Genomic DNA, 19,522 nt, shown 5'->3' with positions numbered 1-19,522 from the left:
TATTTTTTAGAACAGATTAATATTCATACCAGTAGACTTTGGGTAAAGTAGACTACCCTCTGTGATATGGGAGGTGGGGGGGCTTCATCCCATCCCAGATGAAAGCTTTAAGAGAAAAAAGACTGACCTCCCCTGGGCAAGGGTAATCCTGCCAGCCAATTGCCTTGGACCTGTCCTCCTGGGTCTCCAGCCAGTTGGCCTATCTTGCAAACTTTGGACATGCCAGCCTCCACAATCACGTGAGTCAATTCCATAAAATAAACCTCTGTCTCATACATCCCGTTTAGCTCTTTCTCTGGAGGACCCTGACTAATACAATACTCTACCATTTAATGGGGAGCATTATGCCGTAAGTTTTGTAATAGGTGTTTGCTTTCCTGCAGTGTCATATAGTGACAGTTTTCATTTGAGTGCTTCCAAATCTGTGTGTGAGATAGCAGAAAGGCACACTGGCATTTATCACAGCTCTACTTGGCATGCGCCTTCACTAAACTAGCCAAGAGATTCTTAGAGCTGCTCCCATCAATTTAGGTCTTTGAAGAGACACAATCCATTTGCTCCTTTTGGGTGGCATCTTCTGAAGAGAAAGTCCCACAAGAGGAGAGCCTGGCAGTAGGATGGTTCTTACCTCACTCATTTGTAGAGAATTGGCTTTTGCCAGGACGACCTCTGGCGTGTCGACGATGGAAGTAAATGTCAAGGCTTCTGGGCGTGTCCTGTAGAGTCTTTCATTGATCAGGTCCTGAGCATTCTTCACCCTGTTCATTTCCACTGAGCCTTCTGGCATCCAGCCGATGCCACGCAGCCATTCCAGGTCTGATTTGTACACATTCTACAGAGACATTAGACCCAAAAATTGTTCCAAGTGTGAGACACAGCCCCCCTGAATTGAAAAGTAAGTTCATGGGGTTGAGGGGTTCATAAGCCCAAGAGATGGTGGTTCTAAAAAAGTAGGACCTGAGATTTTACATGACTCAGGGGTTTTAATGTCCAGACTAATTTTTCAATTTTCAATATCCAGAGGAAAATAATTTTTTTAAAAAAATAAGGGCTGTATTTATTCATTCATTTAGCCACATGGCATGTGGAACTTCCCCAACCAGTGGATCAAACCTGTGTCCCCCTGCACTGGTAGCACAGAGTTTCAACCAGGGAAATCCATGTTAAAGAAGAATTTTTTATGCTAGGCATGATTAGGAATAAAATGGTAATAATGCTAAATTTCATGATTCAATATTACAAAGAAATCATATAACTGAAAAAATTTAAAGGTATTTTGTTGAATCTCATTCCATTTTCATCCCATAATAACTGACCCAAGGAAACTCTGTTCAGTGTTTTGGATATAGTACAATAGTGGCAGTTATTTTTAATATTCAGATAATTTATGTTAATCTAAAATATATTTTCATTGCCAGACAGTACAAAGGATGTGAAAAAAAAAAAATCTGGAATCTAGGCTAGGGAAAAAGGACATGACCTAAGCAGAGTTCTTTATCTAACGTTCTTTGATTCCCATAATGTAACTCCTAAACAGAGGTTTTAACAATGTGAATGGTGCTCCCTGAGGTGGTGCAGTGAACAACTCATGGGTCACTCCACAGAGGCACTGTCTGGACCATTAAGAAATCCATATCCTCCCATTCCGCCTTTCCTGAAGTTCACATTACTCACATCACTCTGCAGGTCATAGGCCTTCTTGGCTTGGATAATGTCGTTTTGATCAGGTAAGCATGTCCAGTGATGCAGGTAATTTCGATAGTCAATGTCACTGACCAGAGTCTGACATTTCTTGGCCAGCAAGATGCCTAACATGTCCACTGGGCTACTGAACTTGGTTTTCCACTTCTGGAACTCCTTCTTGTACTCCCTTTCACTTTGAATCTTCCCTGCATTCATGGCGCACATAATCCTGGGGTCGTCTTCAACACTCCGGGCTCCAATGTGGTGGCCTTTGTGTTTCTCATATGCTTCTTTGTATTTGTACTAAAACACGAGAGATGCAGGTTTAGAAGCCCGATTTTAATACCATATGCATGCTGACAAATCACAGAGAATATGAAAACCCACAAGAAATGGACAAGAGTTTTACCTTGCAAATATTTTGACATCTCTGAACAATTTTAAACTAATGTTTTATGCTATCATAAAGGTAACTATAATCATATATCTTCACTGCTGAAAACTTTTTATGCAACAACTCTGACTACAATTTCAAAATGTGTTTTTTCTTCTCTGGGACAGCAAAAGGAAACAACAAGAAGAAGCAATTACCAAGTGTGACCCTCTAGCTGCACTACTGTTGTTCAGCAAGGTGAGACCAAGGGGGTCAGACAGAGAGCACTTACGTCACTGGCAATGTCCCTCGAGGCCTTGGCACTTTTGATGGAAATGGCATCAGCTCTCAGATCATAGTCCTTCATCTTTGATTCATCCCACCCCTTGGTGTAAAGTTTCTAGATGGAGGATAATATACAACAGAAAAAGAAAAGTGTTGTAGAAAGTTAATAGGCCAATTCTAGTAAAGGAAGGTGGTAAGATGGTAACAGGATTTTAACTAGTTCTAGACTAAAGGCTGAAACAACAATGAGGAAATCTCTTACATGGCTGATATTGGCAGAATTGCTCTTGGCCAGCAAGATTTCCGGGGTGTCTGGCATCACATGGATGGAGGTTTTGTCAGTATCCCAGGCTTCCGTGTATAAATGCTATGGGGGAAGTAAGGTAAACCTCTTTGTTAAAGCCAATACATTGCAGTTATTATCAAATTTATTTCATTTAGCTGTAAGATAACCTTTTAAAGCTTATTTGGAGGTGAGGGAAGCTAAAAGGGGAGAGAGTAAATCATGGCCATGTTTAAACAGACACATAATAGTTTTATAGCCAATGGAAAACAACATCATGATCTCAATTATTAATTCTTTTTATTCTGTGACTCTCAGGCTTACTCGTAGAAACTTCAAGGATGGAGCTCAGCTATAGAACCGTGATATAGTAGAAATCCCTAGATTTCAGAGTCAATCCCAAGGTCAAACTCAGCTCCTCTATGTCTAAGCTGAGTGATCTCGAGAAAGGTACATAAGGCCTCACACTTGTCATTTTTTTTGAGGGGGAGGATAATCATACCTTTCTAATTAAAGTTTTTTAAAAAACTTTATGCTTGTCTCTTTCCTTTAGTTGAGGTGAAATTGGTATATAACTTTTTTGAGTATTTTTTGGAGATTAACTGTAATATATGTATAGCGCCTGAGTCATAGAAGGAACTCAACAAATTTTATGATGTTTCCTATTGTTATTTTCATGGTGGGTGCTCTGTTGATGAGTACGGTATAGAATAGACTTTCTGGAGTTTTAATACCCCAGACTTAGCAGTTTGCTATCTGAGAGCCAATTTCGTACTTTGCACTGAGCACACAATTTCATTGCCCTGATATTTGGAAGATATTCAGGCAGGTGTGGGAGAATTCAGAAAAGTTCAATTCAACTTCAAATGTGCATACTAAGGGTCTACCTACTGGATGAAGAAATTAGCCCAATATCAATAAGCAGACTGCCAGAATTCTGGAGGAAAGAAGCAATCATCTATTTTGTGTAATAAAACTGAAAGCAGCAGTAACAGCTCACTTTCCAAAGTGGGATTTCCACAAGCACCTACCTTGAGATCTGCACTGACACTGCTATGCACAGTGTTTCTCAGACTTCTGAACAAAATGTGAAACAGCGGTATGTTTTTTATAAGATGGATAAAGAGACACCAGTGGCTTGAGACACCAATTGCATTTGTGGACGTCTCCAGGTCACTGCTCAGAAGAATGCGTGCTTGACCCCCAGAGAACTTGTTTTAGGCTGTGCTTCCCCATGCACACAGAGAATGTGGGGTCAGGGTTAAGAAGAGCATGCAGGTCCAGCTAGGATTCGAGCTTTGTTGAAGGCCTACATGAGAATCAGGCCCATCACCTACCTCTTCTTTCTCTGGAAACCCTCCAGGACGTTTCTCACTTTATGAGCCCAGTATAAGGAAGGTATGACTCAGGCAACTGGCCACAGCTGAAGACTCACCTTGCTCACGTTCAGGGCATTATTCTTTGCTAGGATAATCTCTGGGGTGTCTGTAATGCTCGTGAACTTGAGCTGGACTGCAGGCTGGCGGTACTTCCTTTCACTCAGGATATCTCCGGCTCTCTTCACATTCTCGACCACCACAGAGCCAATGGGCACCCATCCAATGCCTCTTAGCCACTCAAGATCAGCCTTGTAAATAGCCTGAAAATGAAACAATGTCAAATATTTGTAGAAATTATCTCCACAACCTGATATCTCATAATTTAGCATAGACAGATGGTGTATAATTTTGCAACTCATTTGGGTAAATTTCTGAAAAGACACAGTACTGCTTTACTTTGGTGTGGAACATCTAGTTGAACACTTTGTCCCTGAAGGTAGGCAATGTCTACTCTTTTAGAGACCTATGAAATCTCTAATAATACGTGATTTCATTGATACAAAACCACTTTAAGAAAATTTCTGCCTGCCTCCCAATACAACGTGTTTATTATCTGATTTGATTGCCCTTATCTGTTTGTATGGGAATACTTCTCTGTTAGAATACAATTTCTTCCCATCTCCTTGAGCAGTGACCTTCACAGCCATTGTGCAACATGAAGAAAGGATGAACATTACTGCATGTTGAATCAATGTGCTTTCTGGGGACAGCAAAAATGGGACCATTTTTCACATGATTTTATATTCATGCTTCTAAGCCAAAGAGCATATATATTTTTATTTTTAGCTTATCCTCAGTCTCCTTTCTTGTGTTGTAGTTCAAGCAAAAAAATATATTTTGTCCTGCTTTCACATTTTTTCTTTCAATTTAAATAATTGGCTGATGAAGAATTTTTCATATAAGTAACAGTTACAGTTCTTTTTGTTTCTATGGCTTTTTGGGAAACTATTTTTTTAAATGCCACTACTTTTATCATTCTCCCAAAAGTGACTACTTATCAGAGCCTGATCAAGAAAACAAGGAGCTACTATACCAATAAGGTAGTATGAGTCCCAAGGACAATCTATAAACTTTTATGCATAAAATTAGCTACAAGGGTATACTGTACAATGTTAGGAATAAAGCCAACATTTTACAATAGCTGTAAATGGAGCATGTTTAAAAATTGTGAATCATTGTATTGTGTACCTGTAACATATAATACAATACACTTCAGTAAAAAGCATATATATAAATTAGTACCTCACAGATTCAGTTTTTTCTGATACTCTAATTTTATTTTTAAGTTTTAAACTGAAGTATAGTTGGTTTACAATGTTGTGTTAGTTTCAGGTAGACAGCATTGATTCAGTTATATAACTGAATATAGATCTATATATATATGTTCTTTTTCAGATTCTTTTCCATTTTAGGTTATTATAAGATAATATAGCTCCTTGTGCTATATAGTATGTCCTTGCTGTTCATCTATTTTATGGAGTGTGTATCTGTTAGTCCCCAACTCCTAATTTATCCTTTCTCTTCCTTAGTTTAATACTTTTGATAACCATTTTCCAATGTGATTGGTTTCTTCTGAAACCAATGTGTGTGTATATAATTTTATGCTTTTCATGATATTGTCCTGAGAAGTTTTCCACAAGTTTCACAAGACTGCCAAAAGGTTCCGTGGCACACAAAAAAGTTAGAATCCCTTCTTGAAACCTTGCTGAAGAACATTAAATCCACTCACATCACTCTGAAGGTCATAAGCCTTGCGAGCCTGAATGATGTCATTCTGATCAGGCAGACAGGTCCATTCATGAAGCGGATGCTTATAGTCTATGTCGCTTACAAGGATCTGACACTTCTTGGCCTGCACCATCCCCATCATGTCCACTGGGCTACTAAACTTGGTCTTCCACTTCTCAAAGTCTTTCTTGTACTCCCGGTCACTCTGGATCTTGGCCGCGTGGATGGACCACATCATCTTGGGGTCATCCTTAACATTTCGGGCCCCAATGTGGTGGCCAAGCTGTTTGCGGTAGCCTTCCTTGTACTTGTACTGAAGAAAAGAATAAAGACATAAGTCTAATGATAGGGACATCTTATTTATATCACATTTCGTAGTTTCATAGAAACTACGAATATTATTTCTTTTGATTTTCCCCACCACTAATGTGAGAGAAAAAGGTTAATATTATCAATTCAATTTTATAAAACAGAAAACTGAAGACTCCACGAGTCAAGTTCAAGGTCACACCCTAAGCAGGTGGCAGGGCTAAGACTAAAATGGAGAACTTCTGATTCCTAATATTTTTCCCGTCAACTAAACTATACTGCCTAGTTTACATTTGCTTAACAAGTAAGGTAAAAATATTTTGTACAATTTAAAAGAGAATCTACTTAAAGATGTAACTTTTTCTAAAAAAGTTTTGATATGAATGTTTTAGAATACTTCCCTTGTAATTAGAATTTATAGTAAATTCCATAGTCAAGCACATGAGCTATGTTTAGAAAGTTTCACCAGGAAATACCTCCCTTATTTGCCTGTCGATGTCATTGAACTTATAACCATGAGAGAGTAAAGGCCTTGGGTTAACACTCTATTTTTAAAAAGTGTTACTCAAGAATAACCCTTTATAGTCCATTTCACCATGAGATGGTCATAGTGTGGGCCTCTCCAGCTTAGTAGCCAGAAACAGTTCCGATAAAGGAAGAAATGAACCATTTGTCTAAGGTCTGGGACACTTCCAGAAGAAGGAAAGTCCGGATTCGAATTCTAAGGAGCCCTGGTACAGCATGAGGGTACTGGACGCCCTCAGGAGATGTTTCTCATGAGATGTGAAGGACTAGAGAGGAGAGAAAAGTGGGTGCTGAGGAAAAGCTTTGCTTACTCCTCAGCTTGTTCATGTGTCCAGTTATGAGCATCTTGGTAGGAAAACCTACCAAGGTTCTCCTTGGTCAACTAAAGGTCAACTAAAGGATTAAACAGAACTCTAAAATGTACCCATAATTAACATTTTCTCTTAATGCAAGAATAAATGGATAGTAGTAGGAAAGTTCACATTCACATTAGCTGATTTACATGTGCTATCAATGTCTTTAACAAAAATGTTTTTTCTTTATTACAAACATCTGGGTCATCAGCTGCTCAACTTCTGAGGCTCAAAAATAGGAGCCCATTTTTAGTTTTCCTAAAATACTTATTTTTAAAGAGTGTAACTCCATCTTTGACAGATTAATGGGTATTGAACATAGTATCTTTTGTTTTCTTTTTCATTCACAACTTTGTACGTGGGGGAATCATTAAAGGAGACTGGGACTTGCAGGCTAAATTTCTGGCAAGAAAAGCTGTAAAAGCTGCTATTTGTAAACATCTTTGAGTAAGAAATTCATCTTCCAAAAATATCAACTTACATCACTAGCAATATCTCTTGAAGCCTTGGCTGCTTGGATTGGAATGGCATCCAAACGCAAGTCATAACCTTCCTTCTTGGACTCTTCCAAAGCAAGTTTATAGAGTTTCTGCAGAAAAGAGAATTAATTCATCATTGCTCCTTTTGTGAAAAATGAAGCTATTTATTATTAAGCTTTATCTGTCCTCACTTAAACTACAGAAACAGATCCACAGAGTTAAGTAGTAGTGTGGGTTTGCAGAAAACTATGTTTCATAGGTGCTCAAGCATTTTAGGGCACATTTTAAACTTTGATATTTTATTGATTAGCAAATCACAAAAGTTTTTAGGGAGGAATCAGTATCTGGTTGCTAAAATTCTGTTTTGCCAAACAAGCACATGTCAAAAAATCCCAACTGTTTATTATCACAATTTTAATATAAAAGAAAGGCCATCTTAATGCCAAAGAAGGAGAAAAATAAGTATGGCTATTTCTAAATGGAATATATTTGAATTTGAGAACAACTCAATGTGTTGTTCTTATTTTTTCCCAGTTTTGCCATGGACTATCATCACAGACTATGATCAATCTGTAGATTAGGGTTTCAAAATCACCACTCTAATGAAAATGTTGGTTCTGAAAGAGATGCATAGGAAAACGCTTGCAAATAACATTAAATGGTAAGCAGAACACAAAGAAGCAGCAAAAGAATACACAGTATAGCAACTCACTGCGTTCTAAACCCAGTGTCGACCTGCTAATAGTTGCTGAATAAAATAATGACTTGATGACCACACTGCCCATAGGGGCGTATAAGGCTTTAGTAGTATAATCCCTTTTGGGATACTTATCCATAAGCATTTCATTTCATGATGTCATCTTCATAAAAGGCTGGTCTACTTTGTGGACCTACCACACAGCCCAAAATTGAATCAAGAAAACTATCTCTTGAATCAAAGGAGAACTATCTGTTTTAGTGACAATATTGCCTTGCAGTGCATACAATAAATCAGTTAAAACATTTCACAAAGGGAACTGTTATAGTAGTTCATTTTTGCCTTTCTCTTCATGATAAGATCAGCAGGTTACTCACATCACTGTAGTTGATTCGGTTGAGCTTGGCTAGCATGATTTCTGGTGTGTCAGGCATGACGTGGATTGTTTTCTTGTCATTGTCCCAGGCTTCAGTATATAAGCGCTATGAAAAAAAAAGATGAGAAAAATTATTTTGGAGTTCATATTTTTTTGATTATGTGCCAGTTACCTCTCCTTTGTACAAAGTAGAAATAAAACTAATAAAGTTGCATAAATTCCTACTTTTCAAGTAGAAAAATTACTATTTCCAAAAGAATTTAGCTTACTATTTCATTGACTCTGTTTTTACTGTTCCTTATGAAAACTTTTTTTAATAGTGCTAAAAAGTATGATTGGGTTGTAGTTTTTAATACCTGTAATTGTGAAATACTTACAGCACATGGTATTTTTAACAGCTTAATATTCTGAAGTATTACTAAGTAACTATGGTGTTATAATGGGAAAATCACTTTTAACGGTATCATAAATCCTATGGGAATCTTTAAAATGTAGTAACATGTCAGAATTTTTACTTTGTTCTACAGTAAATCCCTATACTTGATGCTGAGGAGTGAAGACTCACCTTATTCATGTTTATAGCATTGTTCTTTGCCAGCACCTGCTCCGGGGAATCAGTTATGCTGGTAAATTTCAGTGTATCTGGACGCTGGCGGTAGATGTTGTTACTCAGTATCTCTCCGGCCCGCTTGGCTCTAACTACTTCTACGGAGCCAATTGGAACCCAGCCAATGCCTTTCAACCATTCAAGGTCTGACTTATATAAATTCTGCAAATCAACCAATAAGAAACACAGTTATGATAATAATTAGTTTTTTTTCAGATTCAGAGTCACAAAATGGATCATACTGTGACAGAAACACAAAAAGACTGAACAGGCAAAGCTGCTATCTCAATTAATCACTCATTCATAAGCATTATTGACTCCTGAGTACATTTTTTTTTCCTCTAAGCATTGCTTGGCATAGAGGATTGTGCTAGGAACAACAAAAGATCTTTCTAAAAAGTAAAGACACTGTCCTGCCCTTGAGGGTATTAAAAGATTTTCACTTAAGAGCAGAGTTTCTTTAGCTTTGAAAAAGGTGTTCTAATAGCCCCCCAAAAAACCATATACTTAGACCAACACTGTGTAAGCACTGCAGTAACAAAAATTCTTGCCTTTTTTTTTTTTAAGGAAAAGAGGTAAAATTCAATTATAGTCACGAGTTTCAACACACAGTAATGTTATGTTTTGCATATCATACTCTTTTTTTTTCATATCATACTCTTGATATGCATTTTTAATTGAAATATAATTGACCTATATCAGTTTCAGGTATATGATATCATGATTCAATATGTGTGTATATTGCAAAATGATCACCTCAATATGTCTAGTAAAGATCCATCACTACACATACCTACACTTTTTTCCCCTCATGATGGGAAATTTTTAATAAACTCTGGCCTTTATTTTCATCTTCAAAATCACAAAATGTAAGGTATGTAATGGGGTGCTATAGAGAGAATATGTTAGATACTTCATAGTTATTGGCTTTCTTTTACTCTCAATAGGGCATGCTAACTGTACTATTAGAGTGCTCAGTCACTCAGTCATGTCCAGCTCTTTGTGACGCTACAGACTGTAGCTCCTCTGCTCATGGAATTTCCCAGGCAAGAATACTGGAGTGGGTTTCCATTTCCTCCTCTAGGGGATCTTCCCGACCTAGGGAGCAAATGTGCATCTCCTCCGTCTCCTGCATTAGCAAGCAGATTCTTTACCACTGCACCACCTGGGAAACCCAGTATTATTATTATTGCACCATTATTATTAACACTAGGATGCAGAAGCAGATACTCACATCACTCTGGAGGTCATAAGCTTTCCGAGCATGGATGATGTCATTCTGGTCGGGCAGGCAGGTCCACTCATGCAGAGGATGTTTGTAGTCCACATCACTAACCAAAGTCTGACATTTCTTGGCCAAAACAATACCAAGCATGTCCACTGGGCTGCTGAACCTGGTTTTGTATTTTTCAAAATCTTTCTTGTATTCACGGTCACTCTGCATTTTGGCAACGTGGACGGACCACATCATCTTGGGGTCATCATGTATCGCTCGGGCACCAATATGGTGGCCCAACTGCTTACGATAAGCTTCTTTGTATTTATACTGAAAGAGAGAACCCAGTAAACGAGGAGGAAGCACCAAGGGCTGGTCCCTGCTGCTCTCTCTGTGGTGAAGCTTTCCTACAAAATCCTCAGGACTTCAGGGGAGTTTCATCAAACCGGCTACTAGGATGCTCCACGTTGGGGCATGCTTTGTCTTAAAAAAGAAGATGCGGTGCTCATTTCACCTCCACAGAGTGACTCCATAGTGATTCCTTTATATTATGCTAGCAAATTATATGTTTTAACCACAAAAAAATGTGACGGAAAAGTGAACATTGAAAGAATGAACTTCAGTTACAGTGACAAGTAGTTTCTCAGAAGTCAGTCATGCCTGCAGACTGAACTGAGAACATATTTGAGGGATGTGTTTATAATGGCTCATTAATTTTCTTCTTTTAAGGCATTCTGCATAATAATTGGCAAGGAGTAGTTTTAAAATGGGCAATTCTTGTTGGTAATGAGCATAGTGTTTCAGTTTTGCAAGATGAAAAAGTTTTGTACAAAGTTTTTTAACAAAAAGTTGTTGTACAACAATGTGAATATACTTATGGACTATATACTGAAAGTGGTAAATGGTTATTCAATTTTATTATGATTTAAAAGAAAAACCTACCAAAATGGATAATTTTGCTACCCTTGGATTAATATTTAAGTTGTACAGGAACCTCACATATTCATTTTTAGGGTAAAGGAATATTGATTTTTGTGGAACCCGCAAAGAAATATTTAACATTTTTGCTATTTTATGTCCTTTCTCAAGTCAAGGGGAAGAATTCAGTTAAACCTGTTTCTTTCCTGGCATCTTTGCCTTGAGTATAGCCTGAGGAGAGCTCACGAGGTTTTATGAGTAGCTCAACACATGACCACTTAACTTTGCTCAAGGTACTCAGTCTTACTAAGCAAGGACCAAAAGATGAGCATCAAAGGAACCACAACCCAGTGTATCTCTATGAAACTCGGACAGGTGACTGTCTCAAAGCCTCAATATATTTGACTATGCAATGAAGGCAGCTGGGTGGATGATGACTAGAGACTCCCAGCTGTGTACCAAGAGGGTGATGCCCTATGCAGGTGGCTGAGCTGTTGGTAACAGATGTAAGCACGTGATTAGCTCTTACATCACTCGCAATCTCCCGGGAGGCCTTGGCAGCCACGATAGGAATGGCGTCACTTCTTAAGTCATATCCTTCTTTCTTGGCTTCTTCCATGGCCTGGCGATAGAGGTTCTGAGGAAAGAAGTAGTAACTTTTAGACACAGTGCTCACTTTCACTATAAAAATATATTAATATTTCCATCAAAGGAAGACTACTATTTTTTAAAATTAATTTTAATTGGAGGATAATTGCTTTTACAATATTGTGATGAAAGGAAGACTACTTTTGGATACAGAACAAAAACTAGTATGTTCAGCCTTATATAAAAAAAATTTTTTTTTAAGATCTGTCTCTTCCTTTTACTTCCTACTTAGACAGTGTGCAAGTTATTTGTTGAACTTGAAATTTTACTTTCAGCAGGTTTAACTCCTTCAAATTTTACTCATTAAGTTATTAACTCTGAAATGTGCTTGAATTGCTCAGCATTTGTTCTTTTCATGAAATTACCAAAAATGTCTGTTTATTTAACTGCAAATTTGAATCAGGATCAATTTTACCAGCAGAGAATATGATATACTAACAACACTACCATCATGAGCATGTACCTGTATTCTAACAGTGCTAAACTAAGGATTATCCATTGTTTCTGAATATCTTTGTTAATACCATTCGCTCTCTATTCATTTTGTTGATAGCTGGCAATTGCTAGCAGACAGAGAGGTAGCAGGAACCAGCGATTAACGAGTCAAAAGGACAAAACTGATGAAATTATAATGATTTCTTTATGAATTGGCAAAATACCCACTATTCAGTTTCTGTGGCAAGACAGACGTACACAGAAGTTAGAACATAGGTGTTCCAATGGGAACACAGCTTGAGAACCACCGCATTAAATCATCTCTACCTGTAGTATTAAGTCCTTTTCACTTGTGAACCATTATAAGAATTTAATTCTTAATTAGTAATTATTTTTAAATAATGTTTAGAGTTTGAGAAGGATGTAACTGAATGTTTTTAATGTGGATTATTAATGTGTGACAATTCACATTCTCTTATGTTGCAACTTTTTACAAGGAAAAGCTAAAGTAGACAAGAATAAATTTAATGTATTTGAGATAAAATCCCAAGGGAGGGTATTTGTTCTTAAAAATTTCTAGAAATGTTTATTTTGTAACTAGAGAGTCAAATACTTTTATACTTTATATTTTTCCTTTGAACGATAAATTCTCAAGTTTGTCCTTATGTATAAGTGGGAAAAAACGTGCTTGAATCACTTTGTGGCTTCAGGCCAAACATATTGTTCTTTCAACATTGGAAAAAGAGGCAGGGCTTCAAGGAAAACACTTTTAGTGTCATCAAGGCTATGTTTTAAACAATGTCTAGTAAGTTTGAATATTCCAAGAGAACTAGAACAGGTAAATGTGAGTTTGAGAGAAAAGAAAAGAAGATATGGTTGCTTTATTTTGTTTACTAAATGTGAAGTGAAGGTATCATTGGTAATGGGTTGAGAAGAAATTCACGTGGGCCATTCTATAATCTTCAAAGACAATCTTTAGGGAATTAACATAATTATGCCATTTAAAAGAAATAAATCCAGCTGAAATTTGAGAAGTAAAAAAGATAGCCTAATTTCCTCTCAGCAGTCTGAAAAAAAAAAAGAAAGAAAGAAACCTTACTTCATCTGACCTAATTTTAACAAAAGGGAGAGGCTTAAAAGCATCCTTACTCTTTGGCTTAGAAACTAACAGCATCTGCCTGGGGTGAGGCAGAACATCTGGGAAAAGTTAATCTAACAGAGAAGCTCCCTGGCCAAGAGAAAAATTGCTCATTCAAAAATGACTGAAGTCAAGGTCAGTCACATACTTATGATCAGGCTTGTTCTTGGGCCTTTTTATAGTGCTAGACTAAAGGAAACCGACTCCTCTTCATTTTACTTGTCATGCCTCTTCTTCAGGGCTACATGATGATAGTCAAAAGTAATTAACAGGAGTAAAATAATGAATGTGGTCGGGACTTGAAAATGAGTACTTAAAATTTCCAGTGTTCTCAAACTAAAGGGAACTCCACCCTCTTTTTTTTTTTTTGAATGAAGATATACAAAAGCATGGAAGAAATCAACATTCATCTTGAATGAACCAGATAATTCTTGACCTTGATGAGAACAATTGGGTAAGAAACTGTTTCCTATTCTGCAAAGATATGTGATGACAAATTTAGTGCGGCTGGAGACAGTATGTTAAAAAATGTTTTGTTTCTTTTTATTGTTCTCACACAGTTTTGAGATGGATGAATTTAAGAATTCTTATTTCAGTTCTTGTAAATAAACTGTGGTTATTTTGAGCATACATCAAATAAACAGGCTATTTTAAGCATAGATTAAATAAATCTAATTTTCATGGTGACTTGAGTGTAAAGGGAAGTAATTAGTATTAAGCAGTTACTGTGTGCCAGGCTCCACCCGGGGCATACTACACAGACTATCCTATCTAGCCATCATAAAAATTCTTCAATAGCCATTTTTATCTCATTTTACAGATGAGATAACTAAAGGAAAACTCACTGAACAAACTTTGAAGCACAATATTAAAAATTGTTTTATTTAATATTAAAAAATTAAAATCACAATATGATTTAATCATTAATAGTTGAGAGTTTTTTTTCCCCCACTCATGACATGGAGATATTTTTTTATTTATCTGTTTTTTCTATTTTTTTTTTTTTTATTGAAGTATAGTATGGATGTGAGAGTTGGACCATAAAGAAGGTTGAGAACCGAGGAATTGATGCTTTTGAATTGTGGTGCTGAAGAAGACTCTTAAGAGTCCTTTGGACAGCAAGGAGATCAAACCAGTCAATCCTAAAGGAAATCAACCCTGAATATTCATTGGAAGGACTGATGCTGAAGCTGAAGCTTCAACACACTGGCCACCTGATGTGAAGAACTGACCCACTGGAAAAAGACCCTAATTCTGGGAAAGATTGAAGGCAAGAGGAAAAGAGGGTGACAGAGGACAAGCAGTTTGGATAGCATCACTGACTCAATGGACATGAGTTTGTGCAAACTCTGGGAGATAGTGAAGAACAGGGAAGCCTGGGATGCAGCATTTCATGGGGTCACAAAGAGTTGGACACGACTTAGCGACTTAACAACAACAAATAGTTGATTAAATAATACAATGCTATGTTATTTTCTTTTTTTTTTTTTAATATTTATTTTATTTATTTGGCTGCACTGAGTCTTGGTTGCCGCACGTGGGATCTTTAGTTGTGGCATGTGGGATCCTGTTCCCTGACCAGGTATCGAACCCAGGCCCCCTGCATTGGCAGTGTGGAGTCCTAGCCACTGGGCCACCAGGGAAGTCCCTGTTATTTTCTTCTCTATTTTTGAATACAAGGATACATATATTCATGGTAGATTATAGATAAAAATAAATAAAACTAAGCTAACTGATCAATATGTGAATTAAACCCATAATTCTGACCTTTCTGCTACATCAGCAAAATCAACATGGTCAGGTTCAAATAAACAGTCTTACCTCACTATAATTTATTTTATTTTGTCTCGCCAATGTAATTTCAGGTGTATCAGGCATCATGTGGATTTGAGTCTTGTCTTTGTCCCAGGCTTCTGTGTATAAGCGCTGTGAAGGATAAAAGAAGGTTAGTGAATTAGGAAAACAATGTTTGTTGTAAACAGAGGTTTCCAACTTAACGATCATGACAAAGTTGAAAGCCAGCATCCTTACTATCTGGGCTGCGTGCTGTACACCAACATTCTTCAATCTCTTTGATGTTACAATATATATATAGTCACTAAATATAAGTGTAGGCTAAGGTATAAAAAGAAAATGTGTGTGTATTTTGTTACAAGACCACCTACACTTCAATTAAATTAAAAGCAAGTATTACCCACGCATGTATACACATCTATATGTACTGAGGTTATATCAGCAAATCCTTCTGATGATTTTGTTTGTTTACTGGCTACAGATGCACCTGTTACACCATCTCTAGATTTCTTTTTGATAAATGTTATGAAGACTTGTACCTGACTTGTTTGTTCTATATTTATTAGGTAAGTATCAAACAAGAAAAAAAAACCTTGATGTCAAACACTTATAGTTAGACTTAAAACAATTTAAACACCAAACAGTTGTCCTACTCCTAACTCTATTTCACAAGGGATGTCAAGGCACAAATTTCTAAATACATTTTGAGAATACCCAACCAAATCACCACACACAGGATGGCAATTGGATAAAAAAGATTTAGCTGGTCATAGATATTCTCAAGGACATACACCTGTATTTTATTTTCCCCCAGGTTGAGGGCTCACCTTGTTCATATTGATGGCATTGTTCTTGGCTAGCACCTGTTCCAGGGAATCAGGCACACTGGTGAATTTCAGCGTGTCTGGACGCTGGCGGTAGATATTGTCACTCAGTATCTCTGCAGCTCTCTTGCACTTGACCACATCCACAGACCCAATGGGGACCCAACCAATGCCTCTCAGCCACTGGAGATCTGATTTATAAATGTTCTGGTGAGATTAAACACAAAAGCAAGGATTACTGAAGCTGTTATGGCACTTGATTTCAAAAATGAATGCAAAGGACTACCACATTTTAAAATGTGGGTAGGCAAACTCTATGTTTATGTCTTTTAAAATATGAACCCCAGTTGGATATAGTTCATGGTATTAGGTTCTCTCTAAAAGAAAAGCAAAGCACAGTAAATTAAGGGTGGGGAGGAAAAAAGCATTCTTTTTCTGAGGGCTTTACCAATCCTAGACCATTATCTGCATATTACTATGTATTTCCATCATGAGCATGGTCAACAGTGGTGTTTAACGGGTCTCAGTACTCACGTCACTCTGGAGGTCATAGGCCTGCCGAGCATGGATGACATCGTTCTGGTCGGGCAGGCACGTCCACTGGTGCAGGTAGTTCTTGTAGTCTATGTCACTGACCAAGGTCTGGCACTTCTTGGCCAGCACCAGCCCCAGCATGTCCACTGGGCTGCTGAACTTGGTCTTCCATTTCTCAAAGTCCTTCTTGTACTCCCGGTCACTCTGGATCTTGGCCGCATGCATGGACCACATCATCTTGGGGTCATCTTGGATGTCCCGGGCTCCAATGTGGTGGCCGAGCTGCTTGCGGTAACCATCTTTGTATTTATACTGAAATAAAAGTAGTCATTTAAAAAAATAAAAATGAATGAAAAGGGCTAAAAGTTTTATTAATATAAAACTCTGCTATTTTAAAATTGGTAATTCTTGTAGAGAAATGAATCATCTGAATATCAACTTATCTCCTCATCCTAAACTCTGACTAGTCTTCACAGCAATACTGTAATGGGAAGCAGGCCAAAAGACATAGTTCTGTGGTTTGCAGATATTAAATCTCCGGAAATAAAGGCAGCAACACTTTTCAGAAAATCAACTGGAGTTAATATGGCCTTTTTTCCTTTTTTTTATCTTGGGCAAGTGAAATCATTAACCCAGAAGTTTTACACGTGATTTTGAGAATGCTACTCCTAAGTGCGCGGGGACCATTTCACCCCCAGCCCTCTGCATCCCTCCCAAATGAGGCTCTGCTGACTTTCACTGAGGGACAGAACTCCCGAAACAGACTGGCTTGTGTTTCCATCCTTTCGTACCTGGTCTACTGAAGATGAAATTTGGGTGAGGTTTGTTGGGATTCCTTGAGGGGGAAAAATAGATTATATGACTGCAAGAAAGTGGTTTGTTGGTGGTGGTGGTAAGAGCTGATTGTGGATTTTCTTCTGTCCACTTTAGGGAACAACATCACACAAATCCTAGCATATATTTACAGAAGTCTAAATTCTCCACCAAAGGCACTTCTTTCAGAGACAGCAGAAAGAGAAATCAGGCTCACTATATTGTTGGTTTAGGATGTCATAAAACTCTTTTTTCATTTAAAAATAATTCAAAAGGAAGTACTTAAGGTAGTTTTTCAAAGAAAGGGTTGGCAAAAATCCAGAGCAGGTTTGGGGAAAGGCAAACTTTCCTAAACCTGTCTTGTGCCGGATCTTTTTCTTATATTGACCCAATACATGTAGCCATGTTTTTTTTCCAGCTTTCTTCCTGTCATCTTCTTATTTCTATGTGCTCTAAATATGCAGATGAATGCCTCATAATTATGGATGCAAACAAATTCAGTTCAGTCACTCAGTCGTGTCCATCTCTTTGCAATCCCATGGGCTGCACCATGCCAGGCTTCCCTGTCCATCACCAACTCCTGGAGCTTACTCAAACTCATGTCTATTGAGTCGGTGATGCCATTCAACCATCTCATCCTCTGTCATCCCTGTTTCCTTCCACTTTCAATCTTGCCCAGCATCAGGGTCTTTTCCAATGAGTCAGTTCTCATCAGGTGGCCAAAGTATTGGAGTTTCAGCTTCAGCATCAGTCCTTCCAATGAATATCCAGGACTGATCTCCTTTAGGATGGACTGGTTGGATATCCTTGCAGTCCAAAGGACTCTCAAGAGTCTTCTCCAACACCACAATTCAAAAGCATCAGTTCTTCGGCATTCAGCTTTCTTTATAGTCCAACTCTCATATCCATACACGACTATTGAAAAAACCATAGCTTTGACTAGACGGACCTTTGTCGGCAAAGTAATGTCTCTGCTTTGTAATATGCTATCTAGGTTGGTCATGGTATGAAAGGGCAAAAAGATACAAACAAATGTAGACTCAAATTCTTTTTTTTTTTAATTGAAGTTTAGGATACTCGCTCTGCCTATGGGGCCTGAATACTAAAATCTTTCGGAGTTAAATTATTAAAGGGCTTTACAAATGAAAGACTCCATTTGAAGCATAATAAATGTGCTTTAACAGACACCCAGAAGAACCGTGCTTCTTCTGACTTCTGATTCTGCCTTCCCACCCCATCCAGTCACGTGTATCTGTACATCCCTGGAGTATTGGTACTCACATCACTGATGATGTCCCTGGAGGCCTTGGCTGCCACGATCGGGATGGCATCGCTTCGCAAGTCGTAGCCTTTCTTCTTTGCCTCTTCGTTGGCGAGTTTGTACAGAGTCTATAGGAGGAAAGTCAGAGTTAAAACAGGTTTGACTGTGAAAGATTTGACGGCAACAATCTGGAGTTTATCAAGTGACCTATCACAAAATTTAAAAAAGGAAAGTCTCTGGAAACAACTTCCTAGCAATATTGGAAAGTAAATAAATTATATTTTACCAAAAAACTCTGTAGCATAAGAAACAAATGAAACATATCAATGAGTATTAACATAGAATAATCTCTTATTTGTATCATTATAGATTAATATATATATAATATGTAGGTTATATGACATATTATGTATATCAACATAGATTAATATAATTTAGTGATATAGATTGATGGACAAAGCATCAATTTATACATCTTAAGTGAAAAGAAACCTGTAGGACAATATGTTTAATATTACTCATTTGATGAAAAATAACATTTATATACTCTTATTCACTTGTTATTAAAAAATTTTGATAATCATGTGATATTTTATAATATTTAAAAAACAAATGAGGAAACAATCAAAGCATAACTTAAAGTTAACTTGAGGATGATCACAACTTTAAGATTCTAACTTTTGGCTGCCTCATATTAGTAAAACATGCACCTATAAAATTGCATTTTACTTTAAAAAATAGTAATCAGCCTTGTCAACGGAGAGTACTTTTTTCTCATGCCTAAGGTTCTCTTTCTATGAAAGGAGCTTGATTATTTCATTTCTGCCCTGGAGAGCTGCAGCGACTTCCTGATGTGTCCAGTTG

General features: G+C 37.5%; 1 protein-coding gene across 1 annotated transcript in view; it reads right to left on the bottom strand.

Annotated features, from left to right (window-relative positions):
- NEB (nebulin) overlaps positions 1-19,522 on the bottom strand; it is a 216,959-nt gene that overhangs the window by 92,111 nt on the left and 105,326 nt on the right. Inside the window, exons 74-88 of the mRNA XM_061135714.1 lie at positions 18,679-18,786; positions 16,585-16,896; positions 16,054-16,257; positions 15,254-15,358; positions 11,741-11,848; positions 10,312-10,623; positions 9,036-9,239; positions 8,472-8,576; positions 7,400-7,507; positions 5,733-6,044; positions 4,060-4,263; positions 2,604-2,708; positions 2,349-2,456; positions 1,675-1,986; positions 629-832 (exon numbers count right to left, since the gene is read on the bottom strand). Of these exons, the coding sequence (XP_060991697.1) occupies positions 629-832; positions 1,675-1,986; positions 2,349-2,456; positions 2,604-2,708; positions 4,060-4,263; positions 5,733-6,044; positions 7,400-7,507; positions 8,472-8,576; positions 9,036-9,239; positions 10,312-10,623; positions 11,741-11,848; positions 15,254-15,358; positions 16,054-16,257; positions 16,585-16,896; positions 18,679-18,786 (2,811 nt within the window). The remainder of the gene's footprint in view (positions 1-628; positions 833-1,674; positions 1,987-2,348; positions 2,457-2,603; positions 2,709-4,059; positions 4,264-5,732; positions 6,045-7,399; positions 7,508-8,471; positions 8,577-9,035; positions 9,240-10,311; positions 10,624-11,740; positions 11,849-15,253; positions 15,359-16,053; positions 16,258-16,584; positions 16,897-18,678; positions 18,787-19,522) is intronic.

This window comes from Dama dama, chromosome 33 (assembly GCF_033118175.1).
Source record: "Dama dama isolate Ldn47 chromosome 33, ASM3311817v1, whole genome shotgun sequence".
Taxonomy (NCBI): Eukaryota; Metazoa; Chordata; class Mammalia; order Artiodactyla; family Cervidae; genus Dama; species Dama dama.
Note: the sequence above shows the minus strand (reverse complement) of the source record. Positions and strands in the feature narration are given on the sequence as shown.